This window comes from Polypterus senegalus, chromosome 4 (assembly GCF_016835505.1).
Source record: "Polypterus senegalus isolate Bchr_013 chromosome 4, ASM1683550v1, whole genome shotgun sequence".
Taxonomy (NCBI): Eukaryota; Metazoa; Chordata; class Cladistia; order Polypteriformes; family Polypteridae; genus Polypterus; species Polypterus senegalus.
Window position 1 is genome coordinate 98,447,320 of NC_053157.1, and position 21,930 is coordinate 98,469,249.

General features: G+C 36.3%; 1 protein-coding gene across 11 annotated transcripts in view; it reads right to left on the reverse strand.

Annotated features, from left to right (window-relative positions):
• Positions 1–21,930, reverse strand: part of pdlim5a (PDZ and LIM domain 5a) — a 244,895-nt gene that overhangs the window by 67,052 nt on the left and 155,913 nt on the right. For 10 of the 11 annotated variants that reach the window (XM_039751077.1, XM_039751075.1, XM_039751073.1 and 7 more), the window contains 2 exons: positions 16,285–16,457; positions 15,585–15,621 (listed from right to left, as the gene is read on the reverse strand). In XM_039751077.1, the coding sequence (XP_039607011.1) occupies positions 15,585–15,621; positions 16,285–16,457 (210 nt within the window). Of the gene's footprint in view, positions 1–7,221; positions 7,985–15,584; positions 15,622–16,284; positions 16,458–21,930 lie in introns of those variants that run through there. The other variant, XM_039751081.1, reaches the window with a different exon arrangement.

Below are 21,930 nucleotides of genomic sequence, written 5' to 3' on the forward strand. Positions count from 1 at the left end.
AGTAAAGTGACCAAGACGTTTAAACACCAAGAATAAACAGCATTAAAGAACTTTTTTGTGATAAAATTAGACATGTGAATGGAGAAGTAATACATCTTGCTACTGCAGACTTTGCATATCAGAACATTATAACAATCTAGATGAGAAAAGGCCATTCAGCCCAACACAGCACTCCATTCATATCCACTTAATATTTCAAAATAACATCAAGTCTAGTTTTGAAAGTCCCTAAAGTCTTACTGTTGACCACACTAACATAGCTTATTCCATGTACAGTATCTGTGGATTTCTGTGTAAAGCAAAACTCCCTAATGTTTGTGCGAAATTTACCCTTAACAAGTTTCCAATTTTAAAATAAAAGTCTTGATCCACCGTACCGATTCCCTTCATAATTTTAAACACCTCAGCCATGTCTCTTCTTAAGTCTTCTTTTGCTTAAACAAAAAAAAAAAAAATCAGTACTTTTAATCATAATTCATCCCTTATAGCCCTGGAATCAGCCTAGTCACTCTTTTGTGGACTTTTTCTAGCGCTGCTATATAATTTTTGTAGCTTGAGACCAAACCTATATGCAGTACATCAGATGAGGCACCACCAGTGCATTTTAAAGCTTAAGCACAACCTCCTTGGACTTGAACTCTACACATCGTGCTATATAACCTAACACTCTGTTAGTCTTTATAATGGCTTCTCAACACTCTGACAGCTGATAATGTCAAGTCCACTACAACTCCTAAATCCTTCTCATAAGGTGTACTTTCAATTTTCAGACCTCCCATTGTGTATTCAAACCTAATATTTTTACTTCCTACATGTAATACTTTACATGTACTTACATTCAATTTTACATGCCACAAATCTGCCCAAGTCACTCTGTAATGATTTAATGGATTCTAGATTATGTGCTAATCCACCTAGCTTGGTATCATCTGCAAATTTAACCAGTTTGTTACTCATATTCCTATCCAAATCATTTATATATATTAAAAATAGCAGCTGCCCTAGCACTGACTTCTGTGGAACAGCACTTTTAACAGCCAATTCTGATAGGGTTCTGTGACAATTCTGCACCCATCTACAAACATCACTCTGAACTCCCTCTTATTTTAGTTTGACATTTATATACATAAATGTATCTACTTAAAACAAATTGATGTGCTATCCTGTCTAGTTTACCATTACTTTAACTTTCCTTCAAGGTTTAATTGCTACATAAGACTCATCTGGTCATCAAGTCATTCAGAGCCTTTGCCTGCATGAGACTATAGAGGTGGGTGACTTGAGTCACATGACTTGAATGATTTTTTTCTGACATGACTTGCTTCACAATATTTAAAAAATGACTTGACTTACTTATTGGTGACTTATGACTTGACACAAACTTAAGATAAATTACTTATAAAATCTTGCGTTAAAGCTGTGATTTTTCAAATTGCATTCCACTAATATACTTTGAGTGCTCCACCCCTGAAAATGTCATCAGGACTAATCACTGTTTTGAAAGATAATGAAGGGATCAGCAGCATGGATTATCAATTTAGGATATTTTCAATTTAGTGCAGACTGCAATGCAAAGAATGGACTGCAAGAGCTGAGGGTCAATAATAATGGACACAACAGCAACATTTTCTAACTTTTTGTGCTGCTGCTCTAACTCTGCTTCACTCACTCTTCATATATGGTATATGAGCAATACACAGACTACTTGTCTTCTATTGTCTTTGAACTGCCAATTTAAGTGAGGATCTGCCTCTCTACCAAGCCATGCAAAGGGATGCTGCAAAGGACAGCTGCAAAGGACAGCAGCATACACGCTTTATTTATACATTAAGCAATGCCCCACAAATGGTGTGCAAGGTACCTGGTGTTATGGCCAATGTTGAAGCCCCGTATATAGCTTGCAGTTGTTACAATTTTATTTATTTATTTATTTTAAGAAGGGCCGAGACAGTATTTTGCCAAAGTCTCAAGAACTAGATAATGTTTAGACTATGTTTTGACTATGAGGTTTATATGCTTAAAGTAATCTAAATGATATCAGAATTAAGTTTGCTTTAGTTACAGATGAGTTTCTCAAATCCTACGATATCCTGGTGGACAAATCCAGGCACCCGACCGCCCCAGGATTATCATCCCCACAGGAAGGGAACTATGAAGGCAACCACACAAGAGGCCTCTTCCTAGCATTTTTCTCACTAACACAAGATCCTTTACAAATAAGATGGACGAACTGAAGCTACAGGTTGCAGCAAATAAGATCATTAATGACAACAGCATTCTGCTAATCACAGAGACTGTGCTTCATTTACTCATTCTGGACACAGCTATTGAGTTAGCAGACTGCACAGTACACCAGTAGGACAGGACCAGAGACTCATATGCCTGTGTGTCAACAACAGCTGGTATACTAACACTAAGACTGTATGGAATTGGAGTTTGTGACTGTTAAAAGCAGGCCCATACTGTATATCATTCCAGGGAATTTTGTGTAGTCATGGTAACTGTGGTGTATACCTTATGCAAATGCTAACTCGGCTCTTGGTTATTTATATAGTACTATTAGCAGTCAAAAGAATTTGTATCTTGAGGCTGTTCACATCATAGTGACTTTAACCATTTTGATTTAAAAGCAGTGTTCCCCAGATTCCATCAGCACATTAAGTGTATTACTAGAGGTACAAATACAATGGACAAAATCTACTCCAATATCAAACAAAGCTTCGGAACTGAATACCAACACACTTCTTACCAATCCAAACACATGTCCCTGCTTTTAATTCTGGCATATAAACCCCTTAGAAAGAATGCTCTTATCACATTTAAGACTATTAAAAAGTGGCCTGAAGGGGCTTCTCAACAGCTGCAGGACTGCTTTGAGAGAACAAATTAGGATATTTGTGAACATCAGGACCTAGAAGAGTACACTACAACTGTTCTGGGCCATATTAAGTGCTGCACAGACACTATCACCATAGACAAGTGCATCCGGGTCTATCCTTATCAGAAGCCCTGGATGACGAAAGAAGTTCAGTGCCTGTTCCAAGGACAGAAGTGCAGCTTTCAGGCTGGGGGAAGAGGCACAATACAGCGCTGCCAGAGACAAATTGAAAAAAGATATAAAAAAGGCTAAGGCTGCTTACAAGAGGAGGAGTGAGGACTGCTTCTAGAGTAATAAACCACTGAACCACTTCTTTGCCTGCTTCTAGGTAAATTCACTAGATCTTCAACCAGTCTTTACCCAGTCCACCATTCTACCCTCCACCCTCTATTATAGTTTCACTGCCAAAAAACACTATAGCAGCCTAAATGACTACCATCCAGTGGCACTTACTCATGTGATCATATAGTCCTTTGAGTAACTGGTCCGAACTCTACTCATTTGAAGCCCTCCACCAATGTTAGACACACACCAATATACTTGCTGGGTAAACAGGTCTACAGAGGATGTCATAGCCACAACTCTCCACACTGTCCTAACCCACCTAAGGCAGCAGGGGAGTTACACTAGGCTTCTCTTTGTAGACTTTAGCTCTGCATTTAATGCCATATTCTCTCATTAACAGGTGACCAAACTGACAGATCTGGGATTGTCTCTGGATTTTGAACTTCCTCTATGAATGCTCTCAGATGGTAAAAGAAGGCCCCCACATCTCCTCATCCCTCAGCCCTAGCACTGGTTCTCCACAGGGCTGTGTGCTGAGCCCCCTTCTCTTCACCATATACACCTATTACTGCACACTCCAGCAACAGCATCATCAAATTTGCAGATGACACCATTGTGGTGGGGCTCATCTCTGGGGTGAATGAGTCCTCTTAAGAGGACAAACACTGTCTGGGTGGTGTAGAGACAACAATCTAAATTCTTAATGCCATCAAAACCAAGTAGCTGATTATCGACTTTAGGAGGAAGAAACGAATATTCAGCCCCTTTTCATTGATGGGAATAGTGTGAAGAGGGTCCCGACCGTCCGGTTCCTGGATGTACACATAGAGGAGGACCTGAATTGGAATGCAAACCATTTCACCCAAAACCTGCTCATGTCCTTCTACTGTTGCTCCATAGTGAACATGTAGACTTATTACATGTGTGTGTTGTTTGCCAGCTGCACTGCATCAGAGAGGAAAGCTCTGCAGAGGGTCATCACCACTGCCCAGATGATCATCAGATGTCCTCTCCCATCCTTGAAATATCTTTAAATTATGCTCCCAGTCTTTCTCAGGCAGTGGGAACTGTAAAGATCTGTCCCAGCCCGGTCACTCTCTGTTTGAACTGCTTCCTTTGGGCAGAAGCTTCAAGACAATAAAAACATGGACAAATAGACTAAAAAATAGCTTTTACACAAAGACCATGACTACACAAAATGATGTGCACACTGTGAAACTTTAAAGGAAACAAGATATGTAATAAACACCAGCACAATGTGAAAAATGTCTTGTTGTGTAATATGTTTGTTTTGCTTTTCCACTTATAGAATCTCTTTTACTATAAATCCCCATAATTAAATGTCTTTGTAGTGTTATAATTTCTTGCTGTTTTACACGGACAGGATGACAGTACTTAACTTAAATGCTATGTATAAACACTTTCAATAATATGGTGCCTGACTGTTGACTTATGCATAATGAGGGCGATGTTATGTAATTCCAAAAATGTAAGATTCTATACAATGAACATCATTACGTCACTAAAACTTGCCTTAATTTTCTACAAGTGGAATACTTAACTCATCTCAACTCAACAGATACCATGATAATGTAATTGTGTATAGTTTTCAGACTAAAACATGCTCATATTTAACAAAAGATGCACTACTGATTAAGTGCATCTGTTATCTTTCTAAACAATTTTGGGGGCTGATTTGTTTTCAATCCTTTTTTTTTGTAAAAATTGATCTATTTGTATGGAATGATTACAATAAAATCAATCAAATTAAAAAAAAAATAAACAGATTTAATAGCAGCTATTCACCTCTCTCACACCAATAAAATAGTTCTCTTTCTTTCTTTCTCACTCATTCACACTGCTGCAAGTACAGTGTGAGACATGGAAGTTTCATGTCCATCCTTCTTGTTTTCATCCAGTCAATCAGGCTGAGCCACAAAACATTTTGGGTAATATTCCTATCAGGGTAGGCTCACATATTACACAGTTTATAGTCAAGTGAATACACAAAGACACTACCTTTAGGACACATACTGTATGTGACAAGTTTGCACATTTTGGTCTTGGAATAACTGTAAAAAATTTTATTACAAAATCCATGCCAGAAATATTTCATCTAGTGTATACCATAAACAACTGTATAGCCCAGTCTTAATCAAGTTAATGAAATTGTTTTAGTGAGACGTCTGATGTTGTATGCAATAAAACTGCAGCTTATTTATGTCAAAGATGTCACAAAGAACTAGTGAGAGTCCTTCTGAATATATGATAAAGCACCCAATGGCTAAATTCACAAATTACATTTAACAATATGGGAACTTATTTTAAATTGTTCAGCAAAGGTACAATAAATATTCCAAAAACAAATTTTATTATGGGACAATTGTTTTAGGCATGACTATCACCTGGTATTTTCATTTCCTGTCAAACCAAGAAGACATACAGAAAGCTAATAGAAGAAAATGAAAAAATACATTTTAAAGCAGAAACAAGAAAAGCGAGGAACAAAAGGAAAGGAATGTCTTAAAGATGTATTTATTAAAATTCTACTTTTATAGTACATTATAATACAGATTAAAATCAAATTATCAGGCAAAATCTTCTTATTAATAGAATCTAAATTATATAATCTACACAATTAAGCAATACACAATATCAATGCACACATGAGATCTAGTCTATCTAGTGCAGTGTGGCCAAGCTATGAATATTAAATAAATGCATTTTTCCGCAAACTTTTCAGTCAACTTTATACTACATAAGTGTAACAAATATAACTAGAAAGAGCAAAACATATTTCATTAAAAAATATAAAGTATGCTGTCTTCTTCTCCAAACTAAAACACACACTGCATGCTGCAGAGCTGGTATTCAAATTAAATAATTTCAAAATAAACATCATGGTAAATTAAATTCCTCTGAAAAGTCTGAACAAAATCATCCGTCATAAAGTCCTATAAATTGCATTAGCACATATACTGTGCTTAGTGGTGTTAAGAAGAAGAAAAATTTGATGTACTGTTTATTTGCCATATTTATTTTTAATGCACTCTTAAGCATTAATCATTTGACATAATTAAAAAAGCACAATGGCTACTTTGTGCCAGATCTAACAAAGAAAGGATTGTTGTCTAAATCTTCATGACTTGATATTATAACTGTCCGAGTATACTGAAAATAGTCAATGCTGTAGTAATGAGGAGATATGGTCAATCTGAGCACTTCTCTCTTTTGGGAATTTCGTCAGCTTGGTAGCATGATAAAACCCCACAACTGTGATAGTCTCCTCATACAAAGTGTCGGTGCTACAAATATCTATAGTAAAGTGATATTTAGAGAAGTTTAGAAAATAACAGCAATGATATTCTGATCACTGACAATCAGCAGTACAAATGCAGAATGTTGAAAAGAGCTCATCAAACCATTGCTTAAGGAAAAATAATGTTAAAAACTTCACAAAGATGGCAATGTCCCTTTATATTACCAGCTTTCTTTTTATAAAATCGGTAGTACAGACTTAAATAACCAATTTGATAAAAATTTTCTGCTATGTACAAAATCACTTTGAAGGAGATTGGCTTAAAGGCTAAATGCATTTTAATGCATGTATTTCCTTGTACAAACAATCTTTTTAACAAATGTCCCAATACCACTTTCATGAAGCTATCTTGATAATGGACTCTACCATCTAGGATAGGACAAACTGTACTAGTAACATAACACAGGTGCATTTGCTAAGTATGTGTATGAAGGTAATGTGAACTATGATAATACCATCAGATATTAACTATTATATATTTTATTTTCCTTTTTCTCAACAAGTTAGCAAGCATATATATTATATGTATATATATATATACTGTATATATGAAAGCAAGGTGTTATCATCAGAGGAAAATGATTAGACAACCTGTACTTAAAGGCAATATATAGCAAGTGAAGGGTGGATTAATGAGGTGGATTTTGGAAGGTGTTGGTCATAATTTCTGTTTTATTATTTGAATGTTTTTCTTTTTAAGCCTGCATATGTTGTGTTCCAGTTCAAGTGACTTTTAATGGTGTTTTCATTAGAGAGCCAAGATTTGGCCAATCACCCCCAAAAAATCTGAGAAAAAACAGTTAAAGAATGTTGGGCTTTAGGGGGTAAACAATAATCGTTCCTTTAGTGATTTGTATGCCTACCTGTAGCTCATTTTGTTAGTATGTTGAGCATTTCAGCATTTTAGGGAATGCCCAATTTAGCCAAATATATCACTGAGCAATGTACAGTATATAGTTTTTCTGAAGTGCCACAGAATTTCAATGCAAATAACCTAGCGTTAAGAGATTTTAAACTAAAATCAAAAAGAGTTTTTGCCCAGTATTGGCCAACTTTGTTACACAGATGAAAACTTTATATTTGTGAACCTCTCTGAACTAAATGCATAATATTGACATTTGCATATAGGTGACTTTAAATGCTTTCAAATTTTTACATATCAAAGAAATAATAAATGCCATGGTTTTAACATATACTACAACATGTTTGATTTGACCTAAACAATGTAGACCATAATAAGTCTACTAATTTGTGTTAGATTCCAACTTTACAGAACAGCAGATCACCACAAAAAACAAAAGAACTCCATTATTTAACAGAAATGCAAAATTATATAAGCAGATTCATTCATTAAAGCCTAATGAATTTTCACAAGAATAAATAGTGTAAGTTGTCTGTTCAGTGCAATTTATTGCACATTCAGGACACGAGCTGAAACACCATGGTGCCAGTCACGCAGCTTAGTATATTTGGGACCGATGATCTGAGTCGTCATCTTTTCCCTGAAAAGAATATATATTAGAAAAGAAAGGAAAAAACATGAGCCATATTGCAACTACTTCAATTACTCTCTCAATTTTGCATGCATAATGTTCTCACAGTGTTAGTAATTTATGTGAATATTTCATGCATATGTGCATCTTTTTGATAAATTTCTAAAATATTTCTTGAAAATTCAAACCTTGCAGACACTGTTAAGCATAGTACCCTGGATATGAAACCTCCAGCAGCTCAAGAGCAGAAACAAGAGTGTGGCACAGCTAATACTGCTCTAGGACAATAAAAGAATGTTGTATTATCCTGTACCCGTGGACAGAGAGAGAGAGATAAAAGTATGTAAGGAAGGGGCAGATTTTTTCTTGGAATGTTTAAAAAGTGCACTTTTATAAAGACACTGCATTCCTTTTCTATGCTAAAACAGCTTGCTATGTTTCTTTGCTATGGAAAATGTACCTCATCTGTTGATGATTTTGTATTTTTTAAGAATTACCAATTACTTTGATTATTAGTTTAAGTAGAAAATGCAAAAAGCTCTGAGGCATTGTAAGTGTAGAGTTAAGAATACTGCTATGGGATATTGCTTGGTTCATGGTTTTTCTTATAATAGTTAATAACTGGCCTAAATCAAATATATCATACAGCCCAACTACCATAATGCAAGTATGGTTTCATGAGCTGTTTCTAAGTTATATAAACATACTGCACAGTTTCTAAGTTATACATGTATGTTGCTCTTATATCTCCCAGTTCTGACAGAGATTTTGAAAATATAATTTTAGTATAATAAACTCTGGATAATGACAAAGTTGCCTTATAAACAAAATCATACCGAGGTATAACTATATCATAAGATCTAAACAATGAGCTGATCAGAGACAAAATTGGGTTGCTTTAATAAGAGTCAAACTGAAAATTCTTCGATTCCCTGCCTAAACCATAAGCAACAAGACAAACACCTCAAGGACAGATGTGTTGCTAATCTTCCTCTACTTACAGATCTACAGGATCATCCATGTTGCATTGTGAATTGTTATACTTGATTGGCTTTTGTTTATTGCAATACTAGATTAAGCCTTCTTTATCCCTGGAGACTGGAATCCAAGTTCATGTTACAGTTAAGTCAATCAGGGGTTAAGAAGCCAACTACCAGGTGAGTGGCAGTCACACCTAGGTGGAGTCTGAAGAAACTATTGACAGTAAAGTAATGGACTGTAGGTATAGGCATAAGTGCATTGCATTGTAAACTGTATACCTCAAAAGTTTGTTAAGTTTAAGAATAGGTTTTAAAAAAAAAAGCACAGAGAATTAAACATTATACTGTGAGTTCACATTAAAAAGAATCTGTGCATTTGAAAAGGGTTTTATAGAAAGATGGAAAAAAGTTACAAGATATCATAGCCATAATGTGGCAACACAGATTTTGAAATTGGGACCAGGTTAACAACTTAAGGACGAGGCCATGAATGAATGGCCCCTAACTATGGGGAATCAAACTATGTTTATCTTTTAAGAAAAGGGACAGTTAGGGACATTGTCTTATTTAAGGTTTTCTAATGAATCACAGGTGCAGACATGCACATGACTCCAGATGTTCTAACCTGGTGTGGTCAAATGAGGTCTCGTCCTGAATCCTGTACTTTTCTGAAATACCATTCAAAAGTTCTACCACTGCTTTTAGCATGGTCCAATATGTAAATAAAACAACCCACTTATAAAACTCCACTCTTTTTTTTTGTTCTTGTTTATTATAAAACTCCATGTTTATTCAGTATACACAAACACCAACTGTCATGCTTCAGCTATTACTGATAATATGGGAAGATTTAAAAGTATCAAACTTTCCTTCCATACATAAAATTCAAACCTATGTCTTTTTATAATTGTACCTTATTTATACAGACTACTACTCATCCCTTCAGCGCTTGACAGCAAATGTGTGGTGAGCATACTGGTGCTAAATGGCTGCCATCGCATCATCCAGGTGGATGCTACACATTAGTGGTGGTAGTTGTGGCTTCCCACTCACTATATAATGCACGAGTAGTGAGAAGAGCAAAAAATGCTATTGTAATATCAACAATGTGCGCTGTTGACTACATACTATGAATGAGATAGCAATTTAATAAGTTTAATAATTTCATTTAACATGAAATAGTTCACTTGTTTAGCTGCCTGAATACCATTTAGTTATTTGTAGGTAAGCTTAAACATTAAAGCATGATCTATAAGGGACATCTTTCAATACTAAAATGCAATTGATATCACACAAGAGTAAAAAAAAAAAAATGAATGTTTTTAAAAGCCACAAAATAAAATCAACTTATTCAACTAGCATAACACACAAAATGTACATGACTGATGCACAAACTTTAAAGGAGACAAAAGCAGCATGTACATATCCTATAGGTTTCCCAGAACACTGACGTCTGCTATTTGGTTAAAAAAAATATATAGTAAGCTGTACATTTTTTTTTTTGTTCTTTTCTGACCATAGAAAAGTCATCTGAGATACTGGTAAGTCTTGGAATTATTAGATAGAAAGATTATGTCATCAGATTGGACAACCCAGCATATACTCTAAAGTTAGTGGAAAAATATTTATTTGCATGGCCTCTAATAAAATTTGATTGGAAATTACTAGTTCCCTGCAACAACTATAAAATTTACTTTTACGGCAGTACTTGTAAAATATGCATTTATAATTCAAGAACTGAGAAATTTAATCGAAATCCATATAAAGGCTTCTTTGAACCCCAGTTTTATGGATTATTACCATGTAATTGAGCCTCCACTAATACAATCAGAATATATATGTCCCATCTAGGAGTAATAAATGAGTCATTGTGCGAAACCACTACGTTGTTGTCTGCTAAAATATGAAGTGCTTCATATTCACATTATACTGTACACTTAACATGGCACAATAATACTTGTTGACACATAGGTATATTACAGCAATTATCAATTACCCCACTTATAATACAAACTTTATTTTATATACAGTGCACCCGGAAAGTATTCACAGCACATCACTTTTTCCACATTTTGTTATGTTACAGCCTTATTCCAAAATGGATTAAATTCATTTTTTTCCTCAGAATTCTACACACAACACCCCATAATGACAACGTGAAAAAAGTTTACTTGAGATTTTTGCAAATTTATTAAAAATAAAAAAAATTGAGAAAGCACAAGTACATAAGTATTCACAGCCTTTGTTTGCCATGAAGCTCAAAATTGAGCTCAAGTGCATCCTGTTTCCCCTGATCATCCTGGAGATGTTTCTGCAGCTTAATTGGAGTCCACCTGTGGTAAATTCAGTTGATTGGACATGATTTGGAAAGGCACACACCTGTCTATACAAGGTTTCACAGTTGACAGTTCATGTCAGAGCACAAACCAAGCATGAAGTCAAAGGAATTGTCTGTAGACCTCCGAGACAGGATTGTCTCGAGGCACAAATCTGGGGAAGGTTACAGAAAAGTTTGTGCTGCTTTGAAGGTCCCAATGAGCACAGTGGCCTCCATCATCCGTAAGTGGAAGAAGTTCGAAACCACCAGGACTCTTCCTAGAGCTGGCCAGCCATCTAAACTGAGCGATCGGGGGAGAAGGGCTTTAGTCAGGGAGGTGACCAAGAACCCGATGGTCACTCTGTCAGAGCTCCAGAGGTCCTCTGTGGACACAGGAGAACCTTCCAGAAGGACAACAATCTCTGCAGCAATCCACCAATCAGGCCTGTATGGTAGAGTGGCCAGATGGAAGCCACTCCTTAGTAAAAGGCACATTGCAGCCCGCCTGGAGTTTGCCAAAAGGCACCTGAAGGACTCTCAGACCATGAGAAACAAAATTCTCTGTTCTGATGAGACAAAGATTGAACTCTTTGGTGTGAATGCCAGGCGTCACATTTGGAGGAAACCAGGCACTGCTCATCACCAGGCCAATACCATCCCTACAGTGAAGCATGGCGGTGGTAGCATCATGCTGTGGGGATGTTTTTCAGCGGCAGGAACTGGGAGACTAGTCAGAATAAAGGGAAAGATGACTGCAGCAATGTACAGAGACATCCTGGATGAAAACCTGCTCCAGAGCGCTCTCGACCTCAGACTGGGGCGACGGTTTATCTTTCAGCAGGACAACGACCCTAAGGACACAGCCAAGATATCAAAGGAGTGGCTTCAGGACAGCTCTGTGAATGTCCTTGAGTGGCCCAGCCAGAGCCCAGACTTGAATCTGATTGAACATCTCTGGAGAGATCTTACAATGGCTATGCACAGACGCTTCCCATCCAACCTGATGGCGCTTGAGAGGTGCTGCAAAGAGGAATGGGCGAAACTGGCCAAGGATAGGTGTGCCAAGCTTGTGGCATCATATTCAAAAAGACTTGAGGCTGTAATTGCTGCCAAAGGTGCATCAACAAAGTATTGAGCAAAGGCTGTGAATACTTATGTACATGTGATTTCTCAGTTTTTTTATTTTTAATAAATTTGCAACAACATAGAATCTTTTACTAAATGTCCTCAAGACAGAAAATAAACAGGCTGCTGACGGCAGCATGACAGTAAATATACTTTTTCAATAAAATAATGTACCAACATTTGAAGTAAACATCAATATCATTATTTAGTAAAGTTTGAAATGTAAACAGAAAAATTTTAATTAATGAAATGATGCAAAGAAATAAAAACTTTGCAACATTCAAGTAATAAATATTACCTCAGCACATTAAAGTGCCTCATTAAAATTAAAAAAAAAAAGATTAGATACAGTAATCCCTCGCTATATCGCGCTTCGACTTTAGCGGCTTCACTCTATCGCGGATTTTATATGTAAGCAAAACTAAATATATAACGCAGATTTTTGCTACTTTAGGGTTCTGCGGACAATGGGTCTTTTTACTTCCTGTACATGCTTCCTCAGTTGGTTTGCCCAGTTGATTTCATACAAGGGATGCTATTGGTGGATAAGTTCCTGTGTGCTGAATGCAGTGTTAACCAGGAAGTCTCATCTCACTCATTCAGCATCAACGTGTTTTGCTGTGTAAAGAATTAACTTTTGTGCTCTCTTGTGTTTATCTTTGTGCATAGTCAAGCACTTCATTATGGCTCCAAAACGATCTGCTCCTGCTACTGCTTCAGGGGCCGTGCCCAAGCGCCAACGGAAGATGTTAACGATTGCCGAAAAGGTAAACGTTTTGGATTTGTTGAAGGAAGGGAAAAGCTACACCGCTGCCATTGCAATTACAGCATCAATGAGGCTACGATTCTTTTTATTTAAAAAGTGGGAAAGGAATATAAAATCTAAGGCTGCAGTGTCCTTTTAACCAGGGTGCAAAACGAGTTGTAAGTGGATGTAATAAGACAGTTGTCCGGATGAAATCTGCTTTAGAGATTTGGATTGAAGACTGCCAGAAGAACAACGGCAGTGCTACACAGTCGCCTAAAGTGGCTCCTTTAGATGTGCTGTAACGCTCTCCTTTGTTGTGCAGTAAAATGAAACTCATCGTTATCAGACAAGTCATTGTGTCATTGCTGGTGAGTAACCATAATTAATTTTCTACTTACAGTACTTAGTACATGTACGTATGTTTAGTGTCACTGTACACACATTTACTGTATACAAATTTTCTTGCATTGTACGTATTTATTGCTGGTGGCCTGTTTATCGTAATGGCTGTAACATATGTGATATCGGAGACACTCGATATCTTTAAAATAATATTTAGGTTTTACTGTATATACACAGTGTGTTTACATACATAATTTCAATGAATCTTACTTAATATCTAAGAGAATACAAAGGGATTATGCTGTATAACTGTGCAGGGAATATTTATAAACAGTGTGGGAGAGTTTATAAGGGCTTAAAATATATAAAAATAACCATACAAACATATGGTTTCTACTTCGTGGATTTTCACCTATCGCAGGGGGGTCTGGAACGCAACCTTCGCGATCGAGGAGGGATTACTGTACTGGCATGGAATGGGTATCTGAGGAGCAAGGCAAGTAGGTAATGCATATTAAGGTATTTTGCAAGAGAAATAAATACTATATTAAAAAAGAAAGTTTCAAATATTGATATATGGAGGGGCCTGGACGGTCTCGTCGCCTTGGAACCCCTGCAGGTTTTTTTTTTCTCTAGCCGTCTGGAGTTTTTTTGTTTGTTTTTTCTGTTATCCCTGGCCATCAGACCTTACTTTATTCTATGTTAATTAGTGTTCCCTAATTCTATTTTCTTATTTATTTTGTCTTTTTTCTCTTTCTTCATCATGTATAGCACTTTCAGGTACATCATTTGTATGAAAACGTGGTATATAAATAAATGTTGTTGTTGTTGTATAGGACAATAAGCCTATTAATCAAAATGGTTGAGAATTCTTTTAAGTCAAATATATTTACTAGAAAACCTTGTTGATCTACAGTAGCTGTCATTTTTAGTATTCTGTGCATTTTCACAAACTAGTATTCAAATACAGAAAGAAAATGCATTGTTGTCCGCTGATGTGACATGTACATTGAACATTAAAATATACAGTAGGTCAACAGGAATGTTTAACAACAACAGTGAAAACCCAGAAGTCAGCATACTGTAAAAAATACTTTTTGATATGCTTTGGGATAAAGTGGAAATATATAATAAGCTTAAGATCTCACATAATTCAACAATGACTAAATAAAAAAGTAAAAATAGTATAAAATTGTACTTTCACTGCCACACACACACACACACACACACACATTTGTTCATTGTTGTTCTTCATTCTGGAATTTACTTCCTAATCAGTATGTCAGAAAGATATCTGACATACCTGTAGCCTTGGAGTAAACAAAGAATCTGTCATCATTTTAGATAGTCCAGAACAGATTCTAATGTACAATGCCCAGGAAGGGGTGAGCTGTCAGTCAACCTAGGTTTCTAGGATTGTCATTTTACTCGACTTTGTCTTTTGACTTTTCTCTATAATAATTAACTGTGGACCCTCAAGAGGTTTATTTTACCCAGGGATGCTGGTGAATGGAGTTTTCCTTTTTCTTACTTTCATTGTCAACTGGTCATAGTTCAACAATTAATGGACCGATACTGCTAGGCTACACTTTTGCTAATCAGTTTTGAACATCTTCTTTTTCTGTCTGTTTAAACAAATTTGTCTCTGAATTTGTACTCATTATATTATTTTATTTGTATATAACTGTGAATTTGTCACTATACTATATGCTTGCATTCAGTGAAGAGTGCTATACAAAAATAAAATTGAAGTAGGTGTTATTTTTTGTTTACTTATATTTTAAATATTATGAAATAATGTATTTTCTATTGTTCATTGTTTTTAAACCATTCTGCACAGATCTGCAAACAGAAAATATATTAAATTCTGCATTTGCCTTTAGGAAATCTACATTTGTTAGGTGATAGTCATAGCAGACTTAAGTTTGAGTTAGTAATATACCGAGGTATATTTACTGTTGTATGGTGAATATAACATGGTTTTGTACTAACATAAACATTTCAAGCATCCAAAAGGTTAAAACATGCTCATACATTTGTAAATGACATAACCAGTAAAGCAATATCAAGTCATGATGCAGAGCTCAAATAACTCACTTTGTCTTTTTCCCAGTATCAGAAACAGGCTCTTGCACTGAAAAAACAATAATATAAAATGTATTTAATATATTGTTTTATTAATTCTAAAAATCTTTAAACCTTTTCTGACTTTTCACTTTCCATAACCATGATATCCAGACAATTAGCTATTAAACTATCTGTACACTTATGTTTCTTATTAGCTGAAAATCACACACTTGACAGCAATAAATGAAAATGGCAAATTCCAACACTCACAAACACCACACTACTTAGCTGATCAGCTATCTAATTAAAAAAAAAAAGATTAATTTATAACAAAAGTAACAGATTTGTTAAAAAAATGAAAATTACCAGGGCAGTGATGTCACTTCTTCCTTCTTACTTATATTACTTCACCACAGACAATACTAGTTTGAAAAACACAAGCAACTATTGTATTTTACCATGGTTTAATGAGGAACTGTGGTTGGTAAGTTAAGTTATAAAATGATAAAATGGAAAGCACCTAATTATGCAGAAGGCCAGAGCCTATCCCAGCTACATTATGGACAAGCCATGCTATAAAAAATGTATTTTTATTTCATATACCTGTGTATAGCTTATACTTCACCTGCTGTTTGATGGTGAACAATAGATACTGAGTGTTGCTAGCAAGGTTTCTTATAAATTTCACTATACTAATAAATACAATACAGTTTTTATGCATGGTACATACTCCGTTCAGTGCCAGTAATCTGAGCAAGGATGCGGAAGGAGCGTGACTGGGAGGTTCCTGTTCTTGGACGCCAGTCTTCAGTGTCCTCTATCAGACGTTTCTTGCTTGCATCTCCATGTGAAGGAACATGGTAAAATTGAATGTCTGTCTCAATGATGGGCTTACGTGGTGCTCTATTCAGTGAAGCAATAAAATTAAGAGGACAAAAAGAAATAACATTAATATTTAAATATACACTATACTAGATTAATTACATGTTAACTATTTGCACTTAAGCAAATCTGAGTCCATTATATTAATAATTAAGCACCATCTACTAGCAATACTCTGGTTGGCTAGAATTTAATGCATGTTACAAGTTTCTTCGTTTTCTTTTTAATATGACCATTAACTTAAATTAGCATTTTTTGAAATGTAAAAATACGTTTGTTCCTTATGCTTTCCCACACTGCTAATACTAAAAGTACATAAGCAAAGTCAGCTAAAAAAGAAAAATTGTTTTTTTGTGATAGAATCCTGTTAAAACTAATACACATAACTGCTTTGAGAGTTTACAACAGCCAAAAGGCTCTTTTGTTAATTTTATCTTGTTAAATCTTGTGAAAGTTTCTAATCTTTTAGCAAAAAGTTTTATAGTAAAGATTTTAAAAAGGTTCTAAGCTGGGGGAGCATAATCTTTCTACCTTTTCACCTTAGTATAAAAGCATGTATAAAAATCATTAGACAGCATGTTTCAGCAAATTATACAGTAACATACTACCAAAATATTTGGCTATTATTACAAAAAAGTGTTTTTGAGATCCCATTAAACAAAATGTAAATATTAATGAGCAGTGGGCTAAATTTTTGTTATTTTGTTACAGCAAAGCAGAGTCAGCCTTTTATGAGTTTAATTTTATCTCATATGCTTGTTACAGACTGCTTAAGGCAATGTGTTCCTTTGAAGCGATACACTCTATGAGAGTGGTGGTAAGCAGAACAGAGAATAAACCAGAATCAAAACTCCACCATAAATGTTTAGAAATATGACTTGAAATGTGTAAAAAGGTGGTAGGAAGAATCATTAATGGACTTTATCTACTGTATGAAGGCATACAATTTTCTAGAGTGTGCCGACCACCTTAATCATAATCACACAATACTTTAACTCTTACAATGTTTATTGGTCATAGTATTAGATTAGTACTTTAGGTGCTCTGACCTCAAGATAAAGTAATTACAAGGAGAAATCATAGTGTAACCATGGCAATCTGAGCTGCTTCTTTCCGATTATGTAATATACTGAATAAACAGAAATATCAAAATAGATCCTAATAATCAAATATATATACAATGATAAAGTGAATTAAGTCAAATTTTTTAACGGTTTCTCAGAAATGGTGACAATTCAAGCTAACCACAACATAATGTTGGGTAACTCCAAACAGCTACAGAACTCTATCTGGTTGCAACTTCTATGCTATTTAGACGAGCTTACAGAGATCTGCTAAACACCCAGCAGAGCAAAAGAATTGTCAATTCAAAATAAGATAGGCCAAGAGACCACAATAATGTCACATGCATAATTTTCAGATATTCATTAAAGGTGCTTACTCTTTATGTACAGTAAGCCTGCATGCAAGTGCATTTGTTGCACACAAGAAAAATATTGTGTTAAAATATTGTGTTACATACATTAAAAATGCCTGTAAAGAATACAATACCATATATTATGCAACCAATTTAAAATAGAAAGGAAGCAAAGACCACTGACAAGAGTGTAAAAAAAGTTAATTATTGTAATTGATTTACATATTAGTAACAGACACACTCTCACACATATGTACATATATATACACTTATACATACATATACACACACATATATACTGTATACACATATACATATATACACATATACACAAATACATATACTGTACATACATACATACATACATACATACATACATACATACATGTTGGCCATGTGAAAAGTAATCTTGTTTCAAATCTCACAGCTTGGATTGCTGCTGTCATAATCGGTTTGAGTTTCATGGTTTATTTCAATTATGACAATATTTGCAGGACTTGTGTTGAAGTGACATTCGACATCTGTCAAGCGTTGTAAGCATACAACCAGTTTCATCGATAACTTCCCATCCAGCTTTTGAGAGTTTAAAAATTCATAAACATCAAAGTGTCCACTACTGAAATCATCACCTGTGAATCTAAGATGTTTAAGAGGCATTGGCAGTGGTCGAAAGGTGTAAAATATTTGGCCATTTCGGTACACTTGAAAACGACAACCGAACAATTCAGTGGCAGCCATCAACTCACATGTGGAACCATAGGTGAAGGGCTTAAGCATTTCACTATTAAAGTGCTCCTGTGTAGTATAATTATCTCCTGTACCGTAATCAGTCCACACCTTGAACCTGTCCCAGTCATTCAATACATAAGACACAAATGTTCCTCCGGATATCAAGATTGAGCCTGATATGGCCGTGCAATATGTAACAAAGAGAATGGAAAAGGCAGGTGCCATCTCCGGCATGGAAACCATTCGGTAAGTGACAGTTGTTTGATCGATGGTGATCACCTCGATAGACATGTTAATAGGGGTATGGTTGGAACGATAAAGGAAATAGGTACCTGAACAATGTAAAGTAAGTCTAAAATACCTAGACAATAACTATAATCGTAATAAACGAACAATAAAACAGCGGAGAAGCCGTGGATTAAATAAAAATGCTGTAGTTTGCAGCTGGGAGACGGGAATTACGTGGCGAAGCAAGGAAGGGAATGTAGAGATTGGAGCAACGGACTGCTTTATATAGGCAGGCAGCCAATAACGTGGGAGGTGTTGGGATTGGGGACCCAACGTAGCCTTGCACGGTGACCGAGCTGCAGGCTGTGGACGTATATATGTACACAAGTAGGATTCGGTTAGCGTTGGGAACCTGCATACCGAATTTCTTGAAGATGGGCCTATAAGTAACAAAGACCGTTGGAAAGTTCAATATGGAGGCCGACAGTGGCGTCATACCACCGAAATAAGAATTTCGAAATGAAACCTGCTTAACTTTTGTAAGTAAGCTGTAAGGAATAAGGCTGCCAAATTTCAGCCTTCTACCTACATGGGAAGTTGGAGAATAAGTTATGAGTGAGTGAGTCAGTGCTTTGCCTTTTATTAGTATACTAGCAAAATATCCGCGCTTCGCAGCGGAGAAGCAGTGTGTTAAATGAAGTAATGAAAAAGAAAATAACAACGCAAAATGATTGACAATGTAATTGTTTTGTCTTTGTCATGAGTGTTGCTGGCATATATATATATATATATATATATATATATATATATATATATATATACTAGCAAAATACCTGCGCTTGTGAGATAGTGTGTTAAAGAAGCAATGAAAAGAAAAGGAAACATTTTGAAAATAACGTAACCTGATTGTCAATGTAATTGTTTTGTCACTGTTGTGAGTGATGAGTGTTGTTGTCATATATATATATATACTAGCAAAATACCCGCGCTTCGCAGCGGTGAAGTACTGCATTAAAATTTTTATTAAGAAGAAAATTAAACCTTTTTAAACTGAGGGAAAATATGCCAATAATTATTTGTTAAGGATCTCTTTGTATACCATGTTGTCAGTTCGCCCTCCGGTTGTAACATGACCAAGCTGTGCGCTGAGCTTACTCTTGAGCATGCAACTTACAGTTGGTCATGTGAACAGTAATCTTGTCTCAAATCTCACAGCTTGGATTACTGCTGTCATAATCGGTTTGAGTTTCATGGTTTGTTTCAATTACGACAGTATTTGCAGGATTTGTTGTGTTGAAGTGACATTTGGCATCTGTCAAGCGTTGTAAGCACACAACCGGTGTGAAATCGTCACCTGTAAATCTAAGATGTTTAAGAGGTATTGGCGGTTGTCAAAAGCTGTAAAATATTTGACCATTTCGGTACACTTGAAAGCGACAACCAAACAATTCAGCGGCAGCCATCAACTCACATGCAGAACCATAGGTGAAGGGCTTAAGCATTTCACTCTTCTAGTGCTCCTGTGTAGTCTAATTATCTCCTGTACCGTCATCAGTCCACACCTTGAACCTGTCCCAGTCATTCAATACATAAGACAGAATGTTCCTCCGGATATCAACAGTGAACCTGATATGGCCGTGCAATATGTAACAAAGAGAATGGAAAAGATAGGTGCCATCTCCGGGCATGGAAACCACTCAGTAAGTGACAGTTCTTTGATCGATGGTGATCATCTCGATAGACATGGTAATGGGGGTTGGAATGATAAAGGAAATGGGTACCTGAGCAATGTAAAGTAAGTGTAAAATACCTATACAATAACTATAATTGTAATAAACAAACAATAAAACAGCGGAGAAGTCGTGAATTAAACAAAAAGGCTGTAGTTATCAGTAGGGAGACGTGAATCCGTGGCAAAGTAAGGAAGGGAATGTAGAGACCGGAGCGACGGACGGTCTTATATAGGCAGGCAGCCAACATCGTGGGAGGCGTTGGGATGGGGGACCCAACGCCACCTCACATGTTGACCGAGCTGCAGGCTATGGACGTATATATGTACGTAAGTAGGATTCAGTTAGCGTTGGCAACCCGTGTACCAAATTTCTTGAAGATGGGCCCATAAGTAACAAAGACTGTTGAAAAGTTCAATATGGCGGCCGACAGTGGCATCATACCACCGAAATAAGTACGTACATTGGTTTCGGTTAGTGCAGGGAAGCCGCCTACCAAATTTTGAGAAGATGGGGCCATAAATAAGAAAGTTCAACATGGCGGACGTTGTTGACCGTTATGACCATTACGTGGAGAATTTCGAAATGAAACCTGCTTAACTTTTGTAAGTAAGCTGTAAGGAATGAGCCTGCCAAATTTCAGCCTTCTACCTATACGGGAAGTTGAAGAATTAGTGATATTGGAAAGTTCAATATGGCGGCTGACAGTGGCGTCATACCACCGAAATAAGTATGTACATTGGTTTCGGTTAGCTCAGGGAAGCCACCTACCAAATTTCGTGAAGATGGGGCCATGAATAAGAAAGTTCAACATGGCGGACGATGTTGACCGTTATGACCGTTACGCGTAGAATATCGAAATGAAACCGGCTTAACTTTTGTAAGTAAGCTGTAAGGAATGGGTCTGCCAAATTTCAGCCTTCTACCTACACGGGAAGTTGGAGAATTAGTGACGTTTGGAAAATTCAATATGGCGGGCGACAGTGGCGCCATACCACCGAAATAAGTGCGCACATCGGTTTTGGTTAGCGCAGGAAGCCACCTACCAAATTTCGTGAAGATGGGGTCAGCCTTCTACCTACGGGAAGTTTGAAAATTGGTGAAGTTGGAAAGTTCAATATGGGGCCGACAGTGGCGTCATACCATCGAAATAAGTAAATACATTGGTTTCGGTTAGCGCAGGGAAGCCGCCTACCAAATTTCGTGAAGATGGGGCCATAAATAAGAAAGTTCAACATGGCGGACGTTGTCGACCGTTATCGACTGTTATGACCGTTACATGTAGAATTTCGAAATTAAACCTGCTTAACTTTCGTAAGTAAGCTGTAAGGAATAAGCCTGCCAAATTTCAGCCTTCTACCTACATGGGAAGTTGGAGAATTAGTGATGA